Source organism: Pyrus communis, chromosome 16 (genome assembly GCF_041283825.1).
Source record: "Pyrus communis isolate YQ-2024b chromosome 16, ASM4128382v1, whole genome shotgun sequence".
In the NCBI taxonomy this organism is placed as follows: Eukaryota; Viridiplantae; Streptophyta; class Magnoliopsida; order Rosales; family Rosaceae; genus Pyrus; species Pyrus communis.
In genome coordinates this window covers 27754627-27782526 of record NC_142580.1, presented here as the reverse complement: position 1 = coordinate 27782526, position 27900 = coordinate 27754627, and the positions used below count along the sequence as shown (strand labels likewise).

General features: G+C 38.8%; 1 protein-coding gene, 1 non-coding gene and 2 pseudogenes across 2 annotated transcripts; 1 reads left to right on the top strand and 3 right to left on the bottom strand.

The window, feature by feature from the left end:
• Window positions 1–271: 271 nt before the first annotated feature.
• On the bottom strand, window positions 272–23618 carry LOC148690232 (uncharacterized; annotated as a pseudogene).
• Window positions 8355–10021, bottom strand: LOC137712189 (uncharacterized; annotated as a pseudogene).
• An 874-nt stretch (window positions 23619–24492) lies between the features above and the next one.
• TRNAC-GCA (transfer RNA cysteine (anticodon GCA)) lies at window positions 24493–24564 on the top strand. Its single transcript has one exon. It is a non-coding gene; the product is annotated as a tRNA-Cys (tRNA).
• A 223-nt stretch (window positions 24565–24787) lies between these two features.
• LOC137730537 (aluminum-activated malate transporter 12-like) lies at window positions 24788–27620 on the bottom strand. The gene is made up of 6 exons (XM_068469526.2): window positions 27032–27620; window positions 26787–26927; window positions 26340–26612; window positions 26047–26165; window positions 25811–25954; window positions 24788–25519 (listed from the first exon to the last, which is right to left on the bottom strand). Exons 1-6 carry the CDS (start codon window positions 27336–27338, stop codon window positions 24905–24907), a joined length of 1599 nt encoding a protein of 532 aa, XP_068325627.2. The 5' UTR covers window positions 27339–27620; the 3' UTR covers window positions 24788–24904.
• Between the last annotated feature and the right edge of the window lie 280 nt (window positions 27621–27900).

Genomic DNA, 27900 nt, shown 5'->3' with positions numbered 1-27900 from the left:
AAAAATAATGAGTATTCTCCACTTGTTTTGGTTGAAAATGAAATGAGGAAGTAGCTTCATCAGGAAAGTCATGAAATCAGCCATGTCAATGAAGAGGGCGCACGTATACTAGAAACACTTATGTATAACCGAGTATACATTGCATAATCCTCTTGACAGCGTCACCGCATTTGTAGAGGAGGATGTATGCACGTGGTTACATGTACATGTATAAGCAGGGAGTATATAGAACTTTGATCAGTATGTGTGTGTGTATATATACACTTTAAATTTAGTACAAGCTTGCAATTTGAGGACTACAATAAACTTCCAACTTCTGCAAAGGCTGCCGTTGCTCTAGACTCATCACCAAAAAGTGACTCCTTTCCATCCTCCCTCTTTGAATATGGCAATCCTAGTCGACATTCGGCTTGCCTTAAATCACCACTACCCAAATTAGTATCTGGGCAGGGGGCGCTAGAGGTGGCCTGATAAGCAGCCCATCGGACCGAAATTGCAGCCTGCCCGAGCATAATCGAAAAGGGCTGCACCACTGCCTCCTACCTTGGGCAGAACAATTGGATCAGTTATGGCATTGTCTGTCCAGTAGAAGAGGAAGTTGTCGTTTGTGCTTCTGTAGGCCTTCAGGGTTGAATGCACCAAACTTGAAGGACTTGTTTGTGTAGCCAATTATGGCACATTGCCCCTTGAAGTCACAGAGTTTGTGGAAATTAGATGGCACTAAATGCGTCAATTGTGGCCTTATAGCAACACTTGAGTTCCCTACCTGCTCAAAATCATCATATGACTTAAAGGTCAATGTCACAAAAAAAATTTGGGTCATAATTGTCTATAAGATTTGAACTTAGAATCTCTATAACAAAGTAAATGACAGATTTGTTGGACTAAATGGTCAGTGGAAACAAAGAAGGTAAGAATTTGATTTCTTATTATTATTAATGTGACTTAGGATTCCATTTGTACTATATAATATATGCTAATACGCACAAATCACAAATTAAATACCCTAAACTAGATGTGTTTTCATATTTTATGCCACTCACTGTGATATGTACCATTAAACCATCGTTCTGTTTGTGTTTATATCTTTTCGTGAGAGACGTAATTGCTAGAGGGATTATACATAATACATTAAATGTGCACAAGAATTATTATGGAATTTCATTGTACCATTTGGACTCAATTATACATTAGAGATGCACTAGAAAAGAATTATAGACCTGTATTATATGGTTTGAACTCAATTATATACATTAACTAAATAGTTTTGTTTATATTTTAATACAAACGATATTCTATACTAGTCTACACTAAGATGAGGGGAAAATGTTTGAATTCAAGGCGTAGTGAGTTAAAGATGAAGACCCTAATCATTAAGGCAACCTACCACTACAATTATGTAATTTTCTTAATCACTAGTGTTACATGTACAACGCAATTGAGAGAGAGAGAGAATAACCAAAACAAGAACAATGTTACATGTGAACCAAAAACTGATGGATGCAAAAGTGTCTTGGGTTGAGTCGCGAACAATGTCGCTTTCTTTAAGACGTTTTGGGCTCCACCCAAGCTGTGCAAGCAGTCTCAATGCCATGCCGTTCTCATGATAAAACAACCCAAAAATTCCCTCTGTCTAGACCCTCACTTGCAAAAAGAAAGATCCAAAAACAATCACCCTCTTAATTACTTAGTAAACTCAAGTTTTGGTAGCTTCTGTTTCTCAACTTTCCCTTATCTATTGACTAATGAAAAAACCCTAATATTTATAAAAAAATCTTGGAGTTTAACATTGGAAAGTTGATGGAAAAGTGGCCAACGAATTAGGCCAACAAATGAGGAACTAAATCAACTAGTTGAAGAAAAATTGGTTTCCCACTTGAAAACAAAATTTTTTCTGTTGAACAAAAACGACTTCCCTAAAAAATAGGAAGCCAACGTCTTCCTCCAAAACTCAAAATATTAAACTAAGTTTGTGAAATAAACACAATATCCCAACAATCCCCGACTTGATTATTTAAAAACTTGTCATTGAGTAAAGCATTATAAAGCTATGCATAAGTAAAGGTGTTGTTACAACTTGAACCATTGCATAGTGATATTGCTTTAGATCAACAAGAGTAACACTTGGTTTTGAACTCTACCTCTGACAACAATGCACATACAACTCTTCTTGGGTGATGTTCGAAGCCAACACAATTCGCGCATGTGCTTATATCCCAGTTTAGTGACAGTGGTAGATGTTTGCCCTAAAAACTTCATAGGAGGTGGCCTAACCTTCACCATCACAAAGGTGAAACTATCAAGGATATCCCTATAGCTAGACATCCCACTCTAAAAAAGTATAGTTTTCCTTAAGAGTTTAGTAACTCATCCTTTACAAATGTTATAGGACGTCATGTTTCCATAGAAAATTTAAAGATTACTTCTGTAAGAAGTATAACATGATCTCATATCACTTCATGACTTGTTATTACCTATTAAACATATTTCTCGAGATCTCCGATCCATAGGTTAGGTTACCATCACAAACGACTAAACTCATTAAGGGCTTTAACCTTATTCCCTTAGAGATTTTCCAAACGAGCTTACCCTTTTGTCAAAAGATCAGCAGTGTTGTTGTAAACACGGAAATTCCTTGAAACAAGAACACGTGTACAAAATATATTTGGTATTAATGATTTTGGGGTTACAATCTCTTTGTAATTTGGTCCTCTGATTTGATCTCCGTAAGATGTTGGTTTGTTGACATGTTATTGATCCAAGGGTTGTCGAGGCTTGATCTTGGATGAACAGTTGGAAGTTTCTTCAAGGGCCGTCGGGGCTTGATCTTGAAGAACAGGGATGAACAGATTGTCTAGGGCTTTTGGGCTTGATCTTGAAGTTGTTGATCCAAAGGGCCGTTGGGGCTTGATTTTAGGATGAACAGGTGGGAGCTTCTTTAAGGGCCGTCGGGCTTGATCTTGAAGGTTGATGGATGAGTGGATCTTCAAGGTCTTTTGGGCTTGATCTTGAAGAACGGTTGGATGTGTGGATTTGTTGATGTTATTGATCCAAAGGGCCGTTGGGGCTTGATCTTGAGTTGGTGGAAGTTCTTCAAGGGACGTTGGGGCTTGATCTTAAAGGAGGATTTGACGAAGAATGAAGAGAGCTTTCTTGATCCTTCGGGATTTGATTGAGAGCTTTAGAATTTCAAAGCTTGAAGGTTTTGGTGTGATATCAATTCCTCTCATTCATGAATGCCTTGGCTTTCTATTTATAGAATTCCAAAACTTGATTTTTGGATTTAAATAATCAGATGAAATAAATCATTTCTGCCTGGTATTGACACGTGTCCTATTTGATGACTTTTCCTATTTATTTCGATTTTTCGTTAAGTCACACGCTACGTGTAAAATTTATGTGACACGTGAGCGTTGAAATTTTATTTATTGGTCAACATTCATTTCACCGAAATTTTGATATCTACAAATGTCCCCACTTCAAGGCGCATCGCATACATGTGCTTAGTCACGTGTTGGAGATGCGTTTTGAAGTCCCTTAATGTAGATTTCGATCCAAGGGCCGTCGAGGCTTGATCTTGAATGAAATTGGACCACAAGGAGCTTCACGTGGTAAATCTTTGTGCTTGTTGACTTTCCGCAACTTTGATCTTGAACGGGGTTGGAGGATTTTCTAGTTTCCTCTAATCATTGACTTTCCACAGGTTCATTCTTGAATTGGGCTGGGGGGTTTCTTCTGCTAGAGTTACACCAAATGTCTGAATTTACTCCTTTTATCTGGAGTTAAACTTGATTCAATGGTGGTGGACATTTGATCTTGAACAGGACTTCTGATTTTTTCAAGGGCCGTCGAGGCTTAATCTTGAATGAAATTGGACCACGAGCGGTCTCACGATTCGGACACATGGCAAGGAAGCGCGAGGTGGAGATGATGGCCTGTTTCTTTGTTCAATCTTTCTAATTCATAATGAAGAGGGTTAGGAGATGAATTGGCATGTGTTTTGTTGTGCTTGTCTCCACATGCTTCAGTGTATCATTTTTGCTTGCCTCATTTGTTCTCCAGGCAGATGTGGTATCTTCTGCTGCCTTGTCTATTTCCCCAGCAGAGCGATGCTAGGTAAGTAATCAGGGAAGGGTTCCAAGCAGTCGGTCCCTAACTGGAAGTTTGACTTCAAGTTCCGAATGATTGCTCTTTTTCTCTTCATCCTGCAGGTAAGAACAAAGACAAAGAAAAGGACAGGGAAAAAAACACGATATGAGATACTCTTGCTTTCGAAGAAGTGGTGGTGATTTGACAGCGTTGCACATCGAGGCTTTGCTCTTCAGCGATGGTGCCAGTGAAAGGTTGTTGAAGCTTTTTGAGCTATTTGATTAGAGCAACGATGCCGAGCTTGGTTTTGACATAAACTCCTCCATCTGGATTATGCCATTCTGCAGGGAAGGGCGTCGTGCTATAGTGATCTGTTCTAGCTCATCATTGATCATTATGCTTCAATCTCTTGCTGTATTTGTTCCTGATGTAGGAGTTGAATGCAACCTTTGCATTTAAATGGTGCTTCAGAACATTACTTCTCAGTGACGATGAGTACTTGAGAGCAATGCAAGGTGAGCAACCAGGCAAAGGTTCCAGGCAATCAGTTCCATTCGGAAGTTTGATTTCAGGTTCTGACTGATTACTCTTTCCCCTTGTCCTGCAGGTAAGAGCAAGGGCAAAGGAAAAGACAGGGAAAAAGCATGATATGAGATACTTTTGCTTTCAACCTTGATGATATGTGATACTTTCGCTTTGGTGTCATTTGTTTGCAAGGGTATTCCTAGAGAGGAAGAAAATTGAGCATTTCGAGAAGCTCTGCTGGGAGTGTACTCTTAGAGGTGAAGAAGGGTTGGGCATTTTTTTGCAGGTCCGCCTTGCTGTGGAGGACGAAGGTCGACATATATAAGAATTTGCCAACAGCTAGTAGTGGTGCTATTCCTTTACTTTTGTCGGCAATTGTTGGGTAATTGAAATAGTAAGATTCACGCGTTTTCAACTTTGTCAGAAATCTTTGACAAAGTTGCCCGTGATTTCTGCAAAGTTGAGGTTGCGTGTGGAAGGTGATGACAAATTTGGAAAAACCGGTCTTTTGAAATTCGGAGAGCGGTGCCTCTTCGACCTCTGAACAAGTGGCCTTGGTGCCTCTTCGATTTCTGAACAAGTGGCCTTATTGCCTCTTTGATTTCCTAACAAGTGGCCCGACTTTTGGAGAGGTACCTCTTTGATTTCTGAACGACCATGCTGCCTCCTCGATTTATGAACAGGCCCTGTTGCCTCTTTTTTTATTTATTTTTTATTTTTTATAGAGGCATTAATCTTGTTCCAAAAACACACTTAGAGAGTTGCTACCTGTAGGAATTTCCCTCATTTTGTATTTCTAAGAACTCGATTTACACGACCTCTTCTTCCTTCATCATTCCTGCAAATAGCTTGCCTATTTGACCGTTGTCTTGATTTGAATGTTGAGGAAGACCCTGACATGTCTTCTCAAGACAACATATGGCACCTATCCTTCTTATCCCCTAGTGGTCATCTAACAGTTGAGGACTCTACGATGAAGAACAACATAACCGCCACGGTGGTTGCTAGAAATCTTCTCACCCCAAAAGATAACAGGATCATTTCCAAGCGGTCTGATGAGCTGGCTGTTCAAGACTCTTTGGCTTTCAGTGTTCAGTGTGCGAGCTCTGTATCGAACATGGGCCAACGCCTTTTTGCTTGAACTCGCCAGGTTGAATCCTTGATGGCTGAGGTGGCGAGCTTTAAGCAAGAGATTAGAGGGCTCCGGCATGAGAATAGAGAGTTGCACATGCTTGCCAATAGTTACTCAACGAGCATGAAGAGAAAGCTTGACCAGCTTCAGGAATCCGAAAGTCGGATTCAGAGTGACCATCAGATGTTTGTGGCTTTACTCCAGAGGCACCTATTGCCTTTGACCTCTGGAGTTTTACCGAGTGTTGAGGCTCCAAACAATCAACCTCTGGCGCCTTTTCTTCCTGGAGTTCCGTCGAGTGATGAGGCTCCACCTGATCAATGAAGGTTTTTTTTTTTTTTTTTTTTTTTTTTTAATTATTATTATTTTTTTTAACTCATGTACATCCACATTTCTGTAATTTTTTTCAGAGATATCAGTAAATGAGCTTTTATTTGACTTAGTGTACAGTTTTTTATTTATTTATTTATTTATTATTTTTTTTTTGTTATGTAAATTCTAGATTTGTTGTGAAAATGGATGGTGAATGAATGCCCACTATGTAGTGGATGTTGTAGGTGAAGTAAGTGGATGATGTAGGTGAAATGAGTGGAGATTGTAGGCGAAGTAAGTGGATGTTGTGGGTGAAACGAGTGAAGATTGTAGGTGAAGTAAATGGATGTTGTGGGTGAAATGAGTGGAGGTTGTAGGTGAAGTAAGTGGATGATGTAGGTGAAATGAACGAAGATTGTAGGTGAAGTAAGTGGATGATGTAGGTGAAATGAGTGGAGATTGTAGGTGAAGTAAGTGGATGTTGTAGGTGAAATGAGTGGAGGTTGTAGGTGAAGTAAGTGGATGTTTTTGATTTGTCATTTTGCATCTTCATTTTCCTATATAAGAAAGACCAAATGTATGAGGAATTGTACATCTTCTACATATATCTCTCTCTTGTCGTGCACATTGTCCTTGCTGCCGTCACCGTGAGTCTTGGTGCTTGGAGCTTGTTACAGTACGCCACTTTTACAGTGTGGGGTTGTGCAAAAGACTACAGCGAGTTTATGTTATGTAGTGCCTTTTGATCAAAACTTTCCTCAGTGGTGACGTTGCCGTGCCTCTTGCCGCTGCTTGGAGCTTGTTGCAGTGCGTCACTTTTATTGTGTGGGGTTGTGCAAAAGACTGTAGCGAGTCTATGCTGTGTAGTGCATTTTGGTCATAACTTTCCTTGGTGGTGACGTTGCTGTGCCTCTTGCCGCTTGTTGTGGGCTCTTTGCCGCTGCTGTTTAGAGCTTGTTCCAGTGCGTCACTTTTATCATGTGGGGTTGCATAAAAGACTGCAGCAAGTTTATGCTGTAGAGTGCCTTTTGGTCACAACTTTCCTTGGTGTTGACGTTGCCGTGCACATTGACCTTGTTGCTTGTCGTGGGCTCTTTGCCGTTGCTGCTTGGAGTTTGTTCCAACGCGTCACTTTTATCGTGTGGGGTTGTGTAAAAGACTGCAACAAGTTTATGCTATGTAATACCTTTTGGTCGACGTTGCCGTGCACATTGACCTTGCTGCTTGGAGGTTGTTCCAGTGCGTCGCTTTTATCGTGTGGGGTTGTGCAAAAGACTGCAGCAAGTTTATGCTGTGTAGTGCCTTTTGGTCACAACTTTCCTCGGTGGTGACATTGCCGTGCACATTGACCTTGCTGCTTGCCGTGGGCTCTTTGCCGTTGTTGCTTAGAGCTTGTTCCAGTGCGTCACTTTTACCGTGTAAGGTTATGCAAAAGACTGCTGCGAGTTTATGATATCTAATGCCTTTTGGTCACAACTTTCCTTGGTGGTGACGTTGCCGTGCACATTGACCTTGTTGCTTTCCGTGGGCTCTTTGCCATTGCTGCGTGGAGATTGTTCCAGTGCGTCGCTCTTACCGTGTGGGATTATGCAAAAGACTGTAGCGAGTTTATACTGTGTAGTGCATTTTGGTCACAGTTTTCCTTCGGTGGTGCGCTGCCGTGTGGTGCTGTGCAAAAGACTGCAGCGGGATTTTGCTATGTAGTGCCTTTTGGTCACAACTTTCCTTGGTGGTGACGTCGTCGTGCCTCTTGCCGCTGCTTGCTGCACCGCCGTTGCTGCACTGATCGTTGCACACCATTGCATTGACCGTCGTCCTGCTGTTCATTTTTCTTTTGTAATAAGGCTTTGTAACCAAATCCTTCCTTTAAAGAGTAAAGTATTCATATTTTGAATTCGCTCTTTATTCTTCAAAGTGTTTGTGTTTTTGTTGATGATGTGACTGTACTTGAAGTTTTGAAGTTTCAAGTTGCCTACGTACCTTTGGTTGAGGAGGGATTAAGTCATGATGTAGTTCAAATGAGTGATGGTTTTGATGATCATTTTGCCGTACACAGTTTATGCTCTTACGGGCCCAGGAGCATTTGTTGTCGCCTTTTACGCTTGTGCGAACAATGAGCTTTTGGTGCCATTTGTAGTTTCAGCTCGTGCAGGCAAGGAGCTTTTGGTGCCGTTTAGAGTTTCAGCTCGTGCAGGCAAGGAGCGTTTGTTGCCGTTTGCAGTTTCAGCTCGTGTAGGCAAGAAGCTATTGGTTGTCGCCTTTTAGGCTCGTGCGGATGAGGAGCTTTGTGAATTTATCAAACGATCGTAGAGGGGCATTCTTTGCAATCTTCATAGCAAAGAGTGTTGACCGAGTGATTGAATAAGTCTTTGGGGAAGAAATCACGCATCGTGATGGCAACGGACGATCTTCATGTCACAATTTCATCATCCTCAACATTTTCATGTGGCTTTGGAGGTTGACGAGAGCTGCTTTACCCCCTTTCCGATTGGTGAGCTTGTGGAGGAGATGTATGCTTCTTGTGTATTTTCTTTTGAGTGACATGAGTCCATCCTTCAACTTCACTTGACTTGACTGACATGGTTTTGGAGCATGCCCTCAACGGTTGAGGTGAAGATTTTGTGTCGAAAGAGCCAGAAGTGACGGTGGTATAGTTTGACTTTACCATATCGTCAAGATCTAGCTCGATGATTCCTTTCTGAGCTAGCTTCATGATGAGATCTTTTAGCATGAAGCACTTTTTTGTCAGATGATTGATGAAGCAGTGGAATTTACAGTACCTTGGACTGTCAGTACGATTCATCTTTTCTGGCCATCTACACTCAAGTAGGTCGATCACCTTCTTGTCAAGCAAGTCTTTCAACATGGCAACCATATCAGAGTCGGGGAATAGATAAGTCTTCTCCTCAAGCTCCTTCAAAGTGCGTATACGCATCTCTTGATTGCGAAAAGCTTCGATTTGAATCGCCTTAAGTCATGTAGAGATTTTGACTGGAGTTGTGTTGATCGTCATTGCTTCCTTGGTGGGTTTTCACACAGCCTTATCCACTTTTGGCCCCAAAACTTTGTCGTTCTAGTAGCCGGCGATCGGTTCTTTCTTCCTATGATGGGCGATGCTTAACTCCATATCATGGGCACGGGTGGCTAACTCCTCAAAGGTTCGTGGTTTGATGCCTTGAAGGATGTAGTGTAGTCCCCACTGCATGCCTTGAACGCACATCTCAATGGCGGAGGTTTCAAAAAGCCGATATTTGCAATTCAGACTTAATGAACGCCATCTATTGATGTAGTCGACGACAGGTTCATCCATCCACTGTTTCGTACTGGTTAGTTCTAGCATGCTTACAGTGCGAAGAGTACTGTGGAAGCGGTTGAGAAATTCCTTTTCTAGCTGATCCCAACTATTCATAGACTCGGGCTCGAGGTCGGTGTACCAGTCAAAGACGTTACCTTTCAGCGAGCGCACAAATTGTTTGACGAGGTAGTCTCCCTCTGTCCCAGCATTGTTACAAGTTTCAATGAAATGGCCGAAACGTTGCTTTAGGTTTCCTTTCCCATCGAATTGCATGAATTTTGGTGACTCGGCATCTTCAAGGCGTTAATCTTCTTGGAGTAGGGTTTTGAGTACAACATGGAGGTGTGTGAGCTCCATTCGTACTGTGCCTTGATGGTGTTAGTGATCATTTCCTGCAACTGATGGATAGAAAGAGATCCCATGAGTGTTGCCACTTGGTCTGGCTCCTGCTCTTCTTTGACTTTCTCCACCGGAGACTCCTCTTCTTCATTGGCTCATCTCTTTAGTGGATTAACCTTTAGGTCAAATTTCTCGTCATCCTGCGTCTCCAGTCGGTTGATGAGTACGATGATTTGCAAGTTTTTTTCCTCCACAGTCCTTGTGAGCCTTGCAATTACTTCACTTATTTGAGCCAATTGTTTTTCAATAGAGGTGACGCCGATGATCATGACTGGTGCAACCAATAGACACGACTTTCCTTCAAACATCCAAGGTGCTGACGAAGAACCCCATTGGCTATTTTGGGATGTCATCTTGTGTGCCTCAACAACATGCTTTGGTGCCCCCAGCAAGGTCAGGTTGATGACCGACTCATGCCTTTGATGATCCTCTTGCTTGCTTAGCGGTATCAACTTTGAAGCGGCATGTTGATGAGTGGTTGTGGTGCCAATGGAGGCTCCATTCGAGGCGGAAGTGCTCAGGCTCCTTCCCTTGGTGGTTGCAAGAACAACTTGTCCCTTACTTGATGCCATTTATTTTGGAAGTGTGCTTTGGTTTTCTTGAACGGAGAAAGAGATGAGAGGTAGAGATTGTCCCACTGGGCATGCCAAATTTGTAAACACGAATTTTCCTGACGATGAACGAGACAAGAACACATGTACAAAGTAATATTTTGTATTAATGATTTTGGGGTTACAATCTCTTTGTAATTTGGTCCTCTGATTCGATCTCCGTAAGATGTTGGTTTGTTGACGTGTTATTGATCCAAGGGCTGTCGAGGCTTGATCTTGGATGAACAGTTGGAAGTTTCTTCAAGGGCAATCGGGGCTTGATCTTGAAGAATAGGGATGAACAGATCGTTGAGGGCTTTTGGGCTTGATCTTGAACTTGTTGGTCCAAATGGCTGTTGGGGCTTGATCTTAGGATGAACAGGTGGGAGCTTCTTCAAGGGCCGTCGGGGCCTGATCTTTGAATAATGGTTGTGTGAATTTCTTCAAGGGCAGTCGGGCTTGATCTTGAAGGTTGATGGATGAGCGGATCTTTAAGGGCTTTTGGGCTTGATCTTGAAGAACGGTTGGATGTGTGGATTTGTTGATGTTGTTGATCCAAAGGGCCGTTGGGGCTTGATCTTGGGATGAACGGATGATGAACGATGAACACTTTCTTCAAGGGCCGTTGGGGCTTGATCTTGAGTTGGTGGAAGTTCTTCAAGGGCCGTCGGGGCTTGATCTTGAAGGAGGATTTGACGAAGAACGAATAGAGCTTTCTTGATCCTTCGGGATTTGCTTGAGAGCTTTAGAGTTTCAAAGCTTTAAGGTTTTGGTGTGATATCAATTCCTCTCATTCATGAATGCCTTGGGTTCCTATTTATAGAATTCCAAAACTTGATTTTTGGATTTAAATAATCAGATGAAATAAATCATTTCTACCAGGTATTGACATGTGTCCTATTGGATGACTTTTCCGATTTATTTCGATTTTTCATTGAGTCACACGCAACGTGTAAAATTTATGTGACACTTGAGCGTTGAAATTTTATTTATTGGTCAACATTCATTTCACCAAAATTTCGATGTCTACAGTTGTCTTCAAACCTTACATCATTCACTCTAACAGCTCCAACAGAGAAAAACCCTTTGATTGTGCTCTGGTTACGACAATTTGTTGTCTCTTTCCACTGTAATACCAATTTTGAACCTTTGCAATGGCTGTTGTGCAATCACTTTGATGAGAATAGCGAGGATGGGCTTCTCCCATAGAGCAATGTCAGACAACTGATCTCTTAACCATCCTGCTTCTTCACTAGCTGTTGCTAGAGCAATCATTTCAGACTCCATTGTTGATTAAACAAGTATGGTTTATTTATTAGATTTCCATGATACTACAACTATAGCTATATTAAAAATATAACCACTTGTGGCTTTAAAGTCTTTTGAAAGTGTATTCCAATCAGCATCGATATATCATTCAAGGACACCACGAAACTTCTTATAAAATAGACCATAATTGATGGTCCTGCTTGTAAACTTACATAGTACTCCAATTGTATAAGCTATGTCTGACCTAGAGCAATCAGTAGTATATCAAAGGCTCACATACTTAGTTTTTCTAACACTGTCACCAATGTTCTTGAACAACTTTACACTAGAATCATATGGAGTACATACTAGTCTACATTCAAAGTAATTGAATTTCTTTAGAATCTTGTCTATGTAATGTGACTGATAAAGAGACAACCCTTTCTCAGTCTTGGTAATATGTATACCAAGGATAACATTTGATTCTCCTAAATCTTTCATAGCGAAATTGTCACATAGAATTTTTTTTGACATTATTCACTACATGAATGTTAGACCCAAATACAAGCAAGTCATCAACATAGAAACATGTCACGGCACACAAATTATTTTCAGATGTAACACACATGCAATTTTTCAAAATTTGTCAAAGAAATCAACATTTTCTATTTGCCTAAAACCTTTAGCTATACTAACTTGGCCTTGAATTTGTCAACTGTACCATTACACTTTAGCTTCTTTTTCAGCACCCATTTGCATCCACTTGTCTTACAACTTTGAGGAAGATCAACCAAGTGTCAAGTTCTATTTGATTCAAGTGAATCCATCTCATCATTTATGGCTTCTTGCCATAAGTTTGCATCCAAGGAAGTCAAAGCTTCTTGGAGCGTTTTGGGATCTTCTCCCAATGCATGAGCATGAAAGTCAGTTCCAAAGTCCTTGGCTACTTTAGTTCTTTTACTTTTCCTTGGTTCGGAATCAATTTTGACCAAAACAGTGAATGTTGGTTCACTTTTCCTAGGTGGTTTCCAATGGAGGTTGAGGCCCCACTATTTCTTGACTTAAAAGGAAACTTATTCTCAAACAAATCAACATCATTTGATCAAGTAATAACATGGTTCTTTAAATCATAGAATCTATATGCTTTACTATTGTATGCATAGCCAACGGAAACACATTCGAAAGCTCTACTAGCTAGTTTTGACCTTTTAGGGTCAAGTTTACGCACAAAAGCCAAACAACCCCAATTTCTTAAGTAAGACACATTTGGCTTCTTATTTTTCCATATTTCATAGGGTGGTATTTTGGTTTTGAAGATGGGACTCTATTAAGTACATAGCGAATAGTTAACAGCATTTCATGCCACCAAAATGAAGCACTACCCGAGTTGAGAAGCACAACCACAGTTAATTCACAAAGTGTCCTATTTTTTCCTTTTAGCTTTACCATTCATTTTTGGGGAGTTAGGTGCAATGGTATCATGTAGAATACCTAGGTTTTAACTGTAAGCTCCATATTCATACTCTAGTCGCATATCACTTCGTAGCCTTTTAATCCTTCGATTGAACTGATTTTCTACTTCAGTTATGAATAGTTTAAACATGTCAAGTGCTTCACTTTTATTTTTCATACGGTAGACATAACAAAAATTTAAACAATTTCCATTTTTAATTCACACAACATCAAATTCATGATGTGGTATAAACTAATACACAAATTAAACCCTTTGTTTGATAGTTGTAGTATATGAAAGTAGGGATCATTCTAGGTTGGGGATTAGAAGGGATGCTAATCTACACTAATTTAACTCAAAAACAGAAAACTAGACTCAAACAACTCAAAACAAGCTAAATTGACTCAAATAACACAAAACTAAGTTAAATTGACTCAAAACATGAACTAGAGAGAAGTTTGGACAACAATTAAACTAAAAAGACTTAGAATACTAAATGGGGGTTGTTTTGACGAATTTAACTAAAATTAAGTAAATTGTAGAAACAAATTAAGTTTGCATGAAATTGGGTGAATTAAAGGGTGAAAGGCTAGCTAGAGGGTCATTCTCCACACATGACACATATGCATACAAATTGAGTTCCAGTTATTATTCCTATAAACCATGAATGACAATGCCCCAAGTTAACCGTGAACTGCACAAATTAACCATCAGATTTTCCTAAATTCATTGAATTGGACTCAAAGACGCAATCAAACTATTCTTATCAAGTTCCCGATATGAATTGCATGATAGAGATACATATCAAAGATCATTAAGTTCTATGAAAATCATAAGCATTGACAAGGCATTCGTAACTATGAACTGCATGATACTCCTGCCATGGATTTACTTAACACGATTGTGACTAGCAACCTCCACTATTTAGAAATATAAGTTCATAACTATTAGGTGAAATTCTCTTATATTTTAGCATCTGATTCATGCATGCAAACTAAGTGTGCACCCTTAATCAACATCAAGAATAAGTTATCAATCAAACAGATAAGTAAATCGCATTCATGTTTTATGAAACAATAACTGGATGTAATCAATTCATATCACATATATGTTCATGGCTTTGAATTCACCTCTAGCTAAAAAGAAATTAGTTCCACATGGCCATCATAATTGAAAACCAAATTAGAACAAACATTGGACTAAAACTAAGGACATGATACACCTAGAAACGCTTCAGCACTCCAATGGCCTTGGATGGCAGACACGGCTCCAAGCTTTTCTTTTCCTTCCTTCCTTGCAAAGCTGCGGCATATATGTATTTTTCTCTCTGAAATTCTCTCTAAAACTCCTTCCCCAAACCTGCGGCAAGGATTGAATATATATAGGCAGGGGACGACATTGTTTGTGGAGGAAAGTGATTAGTTGTTTGCATAGTTTTAGGATTCCTTAAATCAGATAAGAGGTGGTTTAATATGATAAGGAATCCCTTTTGCAGCTGGAGATAAGGTAAGGTAGGATTAGGATAGGATAAGATAAGGTAAGGTTGAGATAAAACAGGACTGGATAAGATAAGGTAAGTTTGGATAAGGTTCCTTCTTTTCAGTTGATTCCTTGTCTTCCAAGCTTCCAAATTTGATTCATCCAGATTTTAGCACATATTTAACATATGTAAAACACCAAAAACATCCATCCATTATGCTCCATACGCATGCTAACCAATCCAAGCACAAAATTGCTCTAAAATGCTCCAAATTGCCTTTTCTTGCCAACTTTGACATTTGGACCTACAAACACACGCAAATGGCTTAAAACACTCTAATAAATAGAAAGTAACTGAGTAAATGCAAGGAAATAGGGTAACAAAGTCGCATAAATATGCTCCTATCAAATTCCCCCACACTTAGCTTTTGCTAGTCCCCAAGCAAAACATAGAAAACACAACACAACCTAAAGTTTCCAACAATTGCCTTAGGGATTTCCAATGAAACATGACATGTTAAATATCACTACTCCCACATATTTTAGCCATCTTTACTCTTGAGTATACACTTAACTGCAGCCACTACTCACTAGCTTGCATTTAATCAATTAAAACAACATTTTGAATGTAGTAACATGCCTTAGAGAATTCACTCAATTCCTCACTGGATATACTCTCTATTTTCACACAGATTTTCTGACTACACTCCCTACACTAGGTATATGTGAGAAGATTGATGTAAACATGTAGACTAGCACTCACATATGTTATAACAAAGAAAGCACTTTCTGGAATTTATTAACATGTATATGATCTCATGAACGGAATGCCACTACTTAGACGCGAGAACTAGGGATACCATATGCTTGTAACAATTTCAAACTCCACATATTGAAACACATAACAATCAAGATAGAAGTCTAGGGTTGTAACGGGGCGAAGGTATTAGTTAAACAAAGACAGGTAAGGATAAATAAAGTTCTTAAAGCGATAGTAAGTAAAGTAATGAAATAAACACTTAGAATTCAACTTTTGATTGTAGAAATAAACTTTAAACATGAAGGGAAGATTCACACATCACTTAGGGCCAGATTCAAACTTTTGGACCCTTTCTTCAACCACCAATACTTGTGAGTTCATTCTCACTTATTTCTCAACTCTTTTTCTTTCTTTTCTCAACTTTTTCTTCTTTTTCTTTCTTTTTCCACGTTTTTTTTTCGTGCCCTTTTCTTTCTTTGGCACACAAAACGTACATCCTCATAGATTTCCAACGAAAAACCTTCCCCCGCACTTGTCTTTCTGCAAATTGTAGATAAAAAAGAATTCCCTCTAAGTTATGCTCCACTATTCTTTAAGAACAAGGGTATGGATAGTCCTATTCTAGGCTAGGTAAGGATAATGTGGCTAACAAAGAAAAGAGGCTAAATAACTCTAAGGGGTTAAACCTACAATACATATGCAAAGGGGAAGGCTCTTTGGCTCTGGTTTAACTAAACAACTTCATCTTGTTACTTGTTATGCAATCAATTTTATGCTTTGAATGAAACGGGTATGAGTTCTAGTATTTGGAACTAAAATGATGAAAACGCATTCTAAGTAGCAACTAAGCAAAGAAATAATGAGATCATGCAACGACTTTAGAAAACAAAAACATCACAGATTAATAACTCTCCAAATAAAGTTTAGGCTCAAGTCTCTCAGGGTTGTAGCGTTAGTTTGAGTTCCTTCCTTCAAGCATGTTGCAAAAACTGATATTTTCCTTTGTGATTACATGTGAATTCATAAACGACAACTACAACTAAGCATAAACCAAAAAGCATATCAAACTTCCATCCATGTTTGTAACTTTCTTTAATAGTCATGCAATTAAAAACCAAATCTTCATCATTGTGTTGGAAGGTACCCTAAGACACAAACAAACAAACAAAAATGACTTTTTTTTTGGTATTTTCTCAAGCTTTTTCGAATTTTTTTTTTCAAAATTTTTGGATTTTCTGTTATAGGACACATTAAAACACTTCAAAACACACTAAAAACACTTAAAAACAGTGAGTAACAACTTTTAGAAGTGATAGGTGATAAAATTCGAAAACAATTCATGGAAAGCATTCTGTTTACTCCCCACACTTAAACCAAACATTGTCCTCAATGTTTCAAAATTAGACTCACATGCAAGCAATCAAACAACATAACTAACAAACATGACAATTATGGCAAAGTAAAAGCAATAAAGAGTAGGGTTAAGGAACGCAAATCTGGTTTTGGAGCCGGAGATTCCTAGGTCTTTTTTATTTGAACGCATGGGTTGCCTCCCAAGAAGCGCTTTCTTTAACGTCTTCTAGCCGAACAATACCTCATTTTGAGCTCCATTAGGGTCCACGGCATGGAGGGTTATTTCCTCCACGACATGCTCCTCAAAGTACTCATGCATTGGATCTATGAACGGCATGGGATAATGATCCTTCTTGATTTTGACGTTACGTTTCCAAAAGTCAACGTAAACTGTCCCACCACCTTGGATTTGATTGGGTACCTACACCAAAGAAGGTAACAAAGGCTCAAAAGTAGCAACATTGTTAACAAATTCACTAGGGATGCTCTTGGCCAGATTGGGTATTTTGAGGGCAGCGGCGTGTTCCTTGTGCTCCACTCCAATTCCCTCTTTGATGGTGGTTCTAGATACATCCTTCTTGATTGGTGCTGCTAAACGTTCCTACCCTAAATTTTTAATCACATTTATGGCAAAAAAAGATCGAACATCATTAGGATTCTTAACAGATTCAGGAACATTGAATTTAATAATGTCGCCACCAAACTCCATTGTTAACGCTCCCTTGGCCACATCGATCTTGGTTTGGGCTATTTTTATGAAAGGTTGTCTAAGTAAGATTGGAAACAGTGGAAAGTGGGCTGAATCTTCCATCTCAAGCACATAGAAATCGGCTGGAAAGATCAAATGGTTAACCTGCACCAAAACATCTTGCAAAACTCCTTTCGGATATGCATTAGAACGATCGGCTAATTGGATAATAACTCCATCATTTTTAAGCTCTTCTAGATTCATAGATACATAAACAGAATATGGCATGACATTAATGGAAGCACCTAAATCTAGCATAACATGTTCAAACCTTGTATTACCAATTACACAAGGGATAGTGAAACTACCTGGATCTTTGCATTTAGGTGGCAGCTTCCTTTGCAACATTGCAGAGACATTTTCACTTACATGTACCACCTCTTTCTCCTGAATTCATTTCTTTGTTGTACAAAGCTTCTTCAAAAACTTAGCATACTTCGGAATTTGCTTTATTGCATTAAGAAGCGGGATATTGACTTGCACTTTCCGAAATGTCTCTAGAATGTCTTTTTCATTCTCTTCGTTCCTAGATTGCATAAACCTGCTAAGAAAAGGAACATTTGGTGGAATAAGGTTAGAAACAATTGAATTTGAACCTACCTTACTTGTGTTAGACAACTTAGGGTCCTTAGGTGGCTGCGGTAAGGGTTGTTCTACCCTTGCAGTGACTTTGGCAATCTCCTATTCCTCGAGCAGCAGCTTTTCGTCCTCATTTTGACTTGATTTGGATGTTTGTGGGTTGGTTTCAACCTCCTTGCCACTTCTCAAAGTGATGGCATTGTCGGTTTCAAAACCTCCCTTTGGATTAATAATGGTTGAACTAGGCAGTTTGCCTTATTCCCTAAATTGTCCCATGAATTCCACCATCTGCCCCATTTGTTTCTTCAATTTGTCCACCTCTTTAGCTTGATGTTGCTTCTCTTTGGTTGGATTTTGTATTCCCTGTGTCAAAGAGGTGAGTAATTGAATAACTTTATCATTATCCAAAGACATACCTGAATTTGGTTGGGCCGAATGTGTTTGAGGTTGCATTGGTGCAAATGGCTTTTGAAATATCATGGGGGTTGGCTGTTGAAATTTTCCTTGTTGTTGAGTTTGTTGAGGCTCCCTCCACTTCATGTTTGGGTGATCTCTCCAGCCCAGATTGTAAGTGCTGGCATATTGATCGCCTTGATATCCTATGGCATTAGCACTTTCCCATCCTCCATTCTCTATCAATTTAGGACATTGATCATTGGAATGTCCTTGCATAGTGCACATGCCACAAATACTTACTCCTTGCACTTTGGATCCATCAACAACCTGTAACACAAGAACAGTGAGATTAGCCAATTGAGATTGAATTTCGAAAATTGCACTTACCTCATTCACTTGGGTTTGCCGTGGGGGGTCTCTTTGTCCAACTCTCTCGTATTGTTGTGCATTCAAGGCTCGATTGTCAACCAAAGCACCACCTACCGAAGCATCTAGCATTTGTCTTTAAATTGGAAGGAGTCATTCGTAGAAATATTGAATTAGAAGCTCTTCCTTCATTTGATGTTGTGGACATGATGCAACTAGAGTCTTAAAACGCTCATAATATGCTGAAAAGGATTCTCCTTGGCTTTGTTGAATTCCACTAATCTTTTTCCTTAAAAGAATGACTCTTGAATTTGGGAAGAATTTCTCTAAGAATGCTCTTTTCATGCTTTCCCAAGAAGTGATGGTTCTAGGTGCTATATTCATCTTCAAAATATTCCCATCCACGTTGGTTGGTGTCATGCTTGAGCATACTACTTCAAATTCCTTAAGATGCTTGTTTGGATCTTCCATGGACAACCCATGGTATTTGGGAATGTGATGCAGCAAGCTAGACTTCAATTCGAACTCATCGGTCTTGCCTTGAGCCGCCCTAGGATATTTCATGCATAAGGGCACAACATTGTCTAATCCCGAGGCTGAAAGTTCCTTAATTGTTCGATTGTCCACAATCATGTCTTGTTCTTCTTCTTCATCTTCTTCAATTTCGGATTCAGAGCTAGAACTAGGTGGATTGGGTTTTGGTTGCTTCCTCTTCCTTCTCAAAGTTCATTCAAAATTGTCGTTAAACTCCAATATATGTGCACGAACAAGTTGAGAACGTCGAGTCATAAACTAGTACCTAAACCAAAGTAAACAAAACAAAACAAAATAAAAAACACAAGAAAAGCAAAAACAGAAACAAGGGGAAGATTAGCAAATTTGCTAATCCCCGACAATGGCGCCAAAATTTGATGTGGTATAAATTAACACACAAATTAAACCCTCTTTTTGATAGTTGTAGTATATGAAAGTTGGGATCGTTCTAGGCCGGGGATTAGAAGGGATGCTAATCTACACTAATTTAACTCAAAAACAGAAAACTAGACTCAAACAACTCAAAACAAGCTAAATTGACTCAAATAACACAAAATTAAGTTAAATTGACTCAAAACATGAACTAGAGAGAAGTTTGGACGAAAATTAAACTAAAAAGACTCAGAATAGTAAATGGGGGTTGTTTTGACGAATTTAACTAAAACTAAGTAAATTGCATAAACAAATTAAGTTTGCACGAAATTGGGTGAATTAAAGGGTGAAAGGCTAGCTAGAGACTCCTCCACACATGACACATATGCATACAAATCGATTTCCAGTTATTATTCCTATAAACCATGAATGACAATGCCCCAAGTTAACCATGAACTGGACAAATTAACCATCAGATTTTCCTAAATTCATTGAATTGGACTCAACGACTCAATCAAATTATTCTTATCAAGTTCCCCATATGAACTGCATGATTGAGAAACATATCAAAGATCATTAAGTTCTATGAAAATCATAAGCATTGACAAGGCATTCGTAACTATGAGTTGCATGATACTCCTGCCATGGATTTACTTAACACAATTGTCACTAGCAACCTCCACTACTTATAAATATAAGTTCATAACTATTAGGTGAAATTTCCTTATATTTTAGCATTAGATTCATGCATGAAAATTAAGTGTGCACCCTTAATCAACATACAAGAATAAGTTATCAATCATACAGATAAGTAAATTGCATTCATGTTTTATGAAACAATAACTGGATGTAATCAATTCATATCACATATATGTTCATGGCTTTGAATTCACCTCTAGCTAAAAAGAAATTAGTTCCACATGTCCATCATAATTGAAAACCAAATTAAAACAAACATTGGACTAAAACTAAGGATAGAATACACCTAGAAACGCTTCAGCACTCCAATAGCCTTGGATGGCAGGCACGGCTCTAAGCTTTTCTTCTCCTTCCTTCCTTACAAAGCTGCGGAAGATATGTATTTTTCTCTCTGAAATTCTCTCTAAAACTCCCTCCCCAAACCTGCGGCAAGGATTGAATATATATAGGCAGGGCACGACATTGTTTGTGGAGGAAAAGGATTAGTTGTTTGCATAGTTTTAGGATTCCTTAAATCAGATAAAAGGTGATTTAATATGATAAGGAATCCCCCTTGCAGCTGGAGATAAGGTAAGGTAGGATTAGGATAGTATAAGAGAAGATAAGGTAAGGTTGAGATAAAATAGGACTAGATAAGATAAGGTAAGTTTGGATAAGGTTCCTTCTTTTCAGCTGATTCCTTGTCTTCCAAGCTTCCAAATTTGATTCCTCCAGATTTTAGCACATATTTAACACATGTAAAACACCAAAAACGTCCATCCATTATGCTCCACACGCATGCTAACCAATCCAAGCCCAAAACTGCTCTAAAATGCTCCAAATTACCTTTTCTTGCCAACTTTGCCATTTGGACCTACACACATGTAAATGGCTTAAAACACTCTAATAAATAGAAAGTAACTGAGTAAATGCAAGGAAATAGGCTAACAAAGTTGCATAAATATGCTCCTATCAATTCACAAATATAATAGTGAATTAAATCAAGTAGTTCAATTTCTCTATGTACTAATTTATGAGACGATCTCGTGATCTTGGCTTGACTACAAAACTCACATAATCATTTAGTAATAGTTTAGGTAAAACCCCAAAGCTACTCATTTGTTTGGTTTCTTGTTTACAAGACACAGTCTTGCATGCCAAACATTAAATGAACACAACATGTAGCATAAGAAGAAATTTTATTCATAACATCAACATTCAACTTAAAGATTCCATTAATGGCACACCCCTTTCTCACAAAGGCACCATTCTTTGTGAGAGTATACATATCAGCCCCAATAGTTCCACTGAACCCAAATTTATTGATAAGGTAACCAGATACCAAGTTCTTCCTAATCTCTGGAACATGCAACACTTCCTTCAGAATCACAGCCTCCCTTGAGGTGAATTTTACCTCAACTTTACCAATTTTAGTGACATTGTTGAGTGAGAATCTCCCATCATAACCCTCATATTTTTAGCCTTAGAATAGGACTTGAAAAGTCCACGATCATAGTAAACATGGCGTGCAACTCCAATTGCACCCACCACCACTCAGATCCATCAACTAAATTGATCTCAAACACAATAGCAACAAGTTGATCCTCAGTTGGGTTTGCCTGAGGAGCAACTCTTCACTTGTTGCGACAGTTTTTAGCCAAGTGTCTAGGTTTGGTACAATTATAACACAAAAATGGCTTCAACTACTTCATCTCGTGAGGGGGTCCTTGCCTATTCTGAATTCGTTGAGAATTATGTACCTTCAGAGAGTTTTTGTTGACAAAGCGATTCTTGGTGGGATTCTTCATATTCTTACCAATGGGTTTGAGCACAACAGCTGTAGGACTCTTGTTGTAGTTCTTCTTTTTGTTGTTGGAAAAAACCAGCACCTCTTCCCTCATGTCTAGCTTCTTGGCTTCTTCCTCGATACGAAGACGAGTGATCAAACTTTCTAGTGAGAACTCCTTAGTCTTGTGTCAAAGGTCCTTGAACTCCTTCCAGCTCGGTGGTAGCTTGTCAATGATCGCAGCAACTTGAAATTGTTCATCCAGATTCATCCCTTCAAAGATGATTTCATGAGCATTCTTCCGTAGCTCGTGTGATTGTGCCTCCACTGACTTGTCATCAACTATTTGAAACTATAGATACCGGCTACTTGCAAACTTCTTTGCACCTGCTTTCTCAGTATCATATTTCTTATGGAGTTCATCCCAAAGTTCCTTAGCAGTCTTGCAGGAAGAATAGTTGTCATACAAGTCACCCCATAATAAACCATTTAAGATATAATTTTTGCAGAGAAAATCATCGTCAGTCCTTGTTTGAAATAACTTGGATTGTTCAATAGTGGGTTGATCAGGGAGTGATGACATTTCATAGGTATAGTTAGAGGCAAATTTCTTGGTGATTAAGAAAAATAGCATCTTTTGTCTCCAACGTTTGAAGTGGAGTCCTTCAAACTTGGTGGGTTTGTTCAGATCATTAACGAAAGAGTTAGTTTCAATATCCATGGCAGAAAGAATGTCATCTTAATATAACCAAAATAAGAACAATGTTACCAGTGAACAAAAAACTGATGGATGCAAAAATGTCTTGGGTTGAGTAGTGGACAATGTCGCTTTCTTTAAGACGTTTCGTGGCTTTGCCCTAGTTGTGCAAGTAGTCTTAATGTCATGTCATCCTCAAGATAAAAAGCCCAGAATTCCCTGTGTCTAGACCCCCACTTGCACGAAGGAAGATCCGAAAACAATCACCCTCTTAGTTACTCAGAAAACTGGAGTTTTTATAGCTTTTGTTTCTCAATTTTTTCTTATCTGTTGACTGATGAAAAAGCCCAAATAATTATGACAAAAACTTGGAGTTTTACATCAGAAAGTTGAGGGAAAAGTGGCCAAAGAATCAGGCCAACAAATTAGGAACTAATCAACTAGTTGAAGAAGAATAGGTCTCTCACTTGAAAACAAACTCATTTTTGTTGACCAAAAACTGCTTCCCAAAAAATAGGAAGCCAACATCTTCCTCCAAAACTCAAAATATTAAAACTAAAGTTATTAAAAATAAACACAATATCCCAACAGTAAAAATATCACTTAAGAATGCTTTGTCAACCAGTGAAGGTGGAAATAGGAGATCAGTGTCATAGTACTGGTTTGTGGCATTTCATCCTGTTTGGTCTTGCCTATATATTCTAGCCAAACAGGTTATATGGGCTGCTTCATTTCAGTTTCAAGCCATAACTAAGATAGTGTTTGAGAAGCAGTAAGCCATTGTGCGTGTGCAGCATATCATTACGGACCCAACAGTACGATCTCATTCACTACTATCCTTGCAAAAATGCTTGTAATATATTATCCATAAACATTTTCTACCCTTAAAATGAAATGTGTCATGCAATTATTGGCTTTGTCATTAATGTGCCCAGGCTTTAAGCTTGTTAAGACTTATAATTCCACTACAAGAAAATTTTGATTTCAGTCCAGAAAATTTTCATATTTCACCGTAGGTCAATGGATGCTTGATTTTTTTTTAATATAGGTCAATAAAAGGAAAATTCATCTTCACTTCACATTACTACCATTCGCCAAAGTTTCCAGAGTCACTAGTTTAGGCCTAGAACCCCAGCTTGCATTCTTTTACTTTCGCTTTCATTATTTAATAAATTTTGGAGATAGGAGATGGGGTGATCGTTTTATTGGGGAGTTAAATCGCTTTGAGTGGAAAAGAAGTAGCATACTTTGTAGTTGATGACTTATCTTGGAGAAAAAGACTTAGAATAAGAAGTTTGGATCCACAAAAGTGTGCTATAGGCAGTTCCTTCGATGAGCACAACAGAATGAAGAGGAATTTGTAGTCTTGGTTCTTTCAAACGGCCTTGTGTGAGTTTAGAGAGTAAGACTACTATTGTAATCCAACGAGCAAACCTTATGTGTAGTTTGACTCCTAATCCCTTATCATCCTTTCAATTAAAAAAAAAAAAAAAAAAAACCTTTTACTAAAGCATAAAATGTTTTTCGTTTTTTTTACCTAAATTCAAATACCAATTATATATTTTATCTAGACATATACATGTTTAAACTAAAAGGAGAGTCATTATTGATAATCTGAAAAAAAAAAAAATTCCTTCGTGTTTTCCCCTTATATTTATGGAAATAGGTATCAAAGATAAGACGCAAGTATTATCACCAAGTGGGTCCATAGCTCAGTGGTAGAGCATTTGACTGCAGATCAAGAGGTCACCGGTTCGAACCCGGTTGGGCCCTTTCATGTTTTTTATCATTCATGTTTTTCAAGTCAACATTTTTTCAAATCGTTTAGCTGCAGCTGAGTTTGAACTGAATAATCAAATAAAAATATGTTTTAACAATAACCATAACAGATTCCTTGTCAAATTTCATGGAAACAAAAATATTAAAAATGGCTATGGCGGTTTCTATCTTTCAGTACCGATTATTTTTTAATCTTATAAACATTTGGTCTCTAGAGACAAGCAAGCTAAAGATATCTGATAAATAGTTTCAATTAACAATTATTAGCTAACCACTGCCAATAATATTTAGATTATGACATCCTTCCTTCCTTGTACAGATAAAGTCTTAATAATTAATCAGCCCCATGGGAAGGCAAATGGTTTTGGATAGGATTCACCGGTGGCCTCTCATAAGTTACAACAATATTCTCATCCCCATGCTCGTACTCTTTGAAGCATGCAATTCTCCCCAACTCTTCAACTTCCTCGATCACATTATCCAACTTTGCCACCGTCTCCACCAGCAGAGATGCAAAAGCGGCAAACGGAAGCGCTTCCGAGAACTCAAGACTGGTGATGGCAATTTTACTCAGCTGTGGCCTCAAGAACTTTCTCTCCGGCTCCTTTGCCTGCTCATTAGCCCTCTTTGTTTTCCACTCGAACAGCGCTGAACTGTCGGTTTTCACGCTTGATAATGAGACTCCTTGCTTTTGTTGTGTGGCGTGTGCAGCTGCGAGGGCAAGCATGTTGGTAGCCTGGTTGTTGTTGGAGCCTAGGAACAGTCTTGGTTGTGATTTTATGGCTGTGTTTAGGTCTTGGAGGGCTTCATGGAGGTGATCGGATAGTATTTCGGGAGAGCAATGGCGGCGATTTCTCATGCTGTTGGCGAGTTCCATTAGTGCTTTCGATACTTCTCCAGCAAGGCGAATGCATGGGTCCTTGAAGAGTAACCTAACAGATCTTGGGGTCTGCAACAGAAATTTAGTAGAAAAAAAAGTACCTCAATTATTAAGAAAAACCAAAGCCAAAATTAGATCCCCTTTTGTGTTGATGCGTGTGAAATTATTTTCCAAATCTGCGATCTATCACAACAAGAAACATGTGACCTATATTCTTGTTCACTATGAACAGATTATGAGGTTTCTCTGGCACATAATCATAACTCTCGTGACAATCATCATACTTCATATGTTTTTTTCTCCCTTCTCTTCTAATGAATATTAACAAATAGGGCAACTGTATTAGGATACGTATTTTACCTGAATTTCAGTTCCTAGACATCCATGTAGAGCTACAATGGTGTATCCAAAATGTCGAAGAACGTTTCCCAATTTCACGTATCGCTGCCATGGAAATCTGTGACAGTGTCTTGAATGCCTTGGTTCCCAACTTGCATGTAAGGCCTGCTCAAATTGCAACACCAAAGATTTCACGTATCTGTCAAGTTGAATATCAAATATAAACGAAAACAAAGATTTCCAAGAAATACAATCACCATGGTTTCATCCAGAGACTTGGAGTCCAACACAGCCTTATAACCTTCATATATGGGATCCTCTGTTGATTTGTCTTGGTTTAGTTCTGTTTCTTCCCTAAAGTACTCATTCACACAAGCTGCAACATCAAAAATCCCAAAATACTTCGAATCATGGCAGGTTTAGTTAATGATATTATTATTTTTTTTATTTGAACAGTATTCTAATCTAATCTAAAATACGTGCAGGGAGATTGAAACTTGGATGCAAAGGTCAAAAATATGATCACGATGATAAGCAACCTTGCATATACCTTCAATAGCTCTAGCTAGGCCTTCAAGCTTGAACACTGTGGAATTGTGGAGCTCTTCTCCTGACCAATTAGGAAATACCAGTAGACTCATCATTAGGCAGATACCACAGCCTATGGCAATGGTGTAGAATCTCTCATGCGCAATCTTCAGGACATTTTCGACGCGGTAGCTTGACACGGTTATTAGGTTGAAGGTTAAGAGAAATATCACAATTCCATAGTCATAGTTCTTCCTAATATAAGGAAAAAACCTCATGTACGTGGCTGCAGCTCCTGCCAAATCAAAAAGTGACAACATAGCAAAATATTACTGAAAATTGTAGTGGAGAAAATTGACAAATTAGGCTAAAGAAATAACTTTAAGTTAACATGAAAAAAAAAATCTTGGTCTTTTCTTGCACTAGAAAATGTCATCAAAGATTGTTTAGTGAACACAAATGAGATTACCAATCAGAAAGACTGCCGCTCCGATGAAAACTGCTCGGAAAGTCCGACCGGATTCAGTTGCAATATACTCTATGAAGAAGGCCAATGATCCAGCTAACAATGTCCCCAGTCCACGGTTCAGTCCTTTGCATAAAGTTGCCCCTATTTACAAACAATAATAAAAATATGAAACAACTTTTGTTCATCACATATGTGTATATATACACGTGCGTATTATTTAAACAAATCATAGGCTAATCAATCACCTGCAGTGAACTCAAGCACAACAACCACAGTCATGACAGCCCAAATGGCATTCTGTCCAATCCCAACAAACAGCGGCTGTATCAGATACAACAAGGAAACCAGTGTCAAAGACAAGCCAACTTTCAAAGCATGGATCACCCTTCTCGGGTCATCCCGTGCGACGATCCACACCGTGCTCCAAACCAAACCCGGAAATCGTTTCATTCTATCGGCAAAAATCTGCAAACGCTTGAATGCATTCCCTCCATTTTTACCACAATCCTTGACCATGTCCATTTCCATACCTGCATGAACTTTGGGAAACATACAGGGACACACCCTCCCACCACCCAAAAAAAAAAAAAAAAAAAATTGGAAAAAAAAGAGGACACCCACAAACTGAAACTGGTGGAGGGGTGATCAGATCATTAGAGTTCTGATCACTAGAAGTTTGGTATATATATGTATGTGTATGTGTGGATATATATATATTCAGTTTGAGGAACAACACCATGCAGCCATAATAGGGGAAGTATTAAAATAGTGCTGAGTATTATGATGTGCCTTGCTGCTGGGAGTCTTCGTTGTATACAGGAAACCCCAACTCTCTCTCTAACATAGCTTAGGGTTACTTTATATGGAGTGAGAAAATGAGATTGGTGACTGTTGCTACATTTCACATGCCTAGCACAAAAAAGGGGTTTCATATTAAATATGGGTTGCTTTCACAAGTGGTCAGAATCAATATTGATTTCATCACTCAAAACTGTTTTGTTTATTTACTCAACCTTGATTAGTGGTTTCCATATATGACGTTTTTATTTTCACATTATGGCATGGGAGGGAGATCAATGACTCACACAAACCGGGCACTGAGCATCAGCCAAAT

Bases quoted from the DNA above. Each gene is read 5' to 3' on its own strand.
- LOC137730537 (XM_068469526.2), bottom strand. From the start codon at position 27,338: ATGTTTCCCAAAGTTCATGCAGGTATGGAAATGGACATGGTCAAGGAT. The intron at 25,955-26,046 runs GTGATTGTATTT...CAATTTGAGCAG, and splicing joins AGTCTCTGGATGAAACCATG to GCCTTACATGCAAGTTGGGA. The intron at 25,520-25,810 runs GTAAAATACGTA...TTTCTGTTGCAG, and splicing joins GTCTAGGAACTGAAATTCAG to ACCCCAAGATCTGTTAGGTT.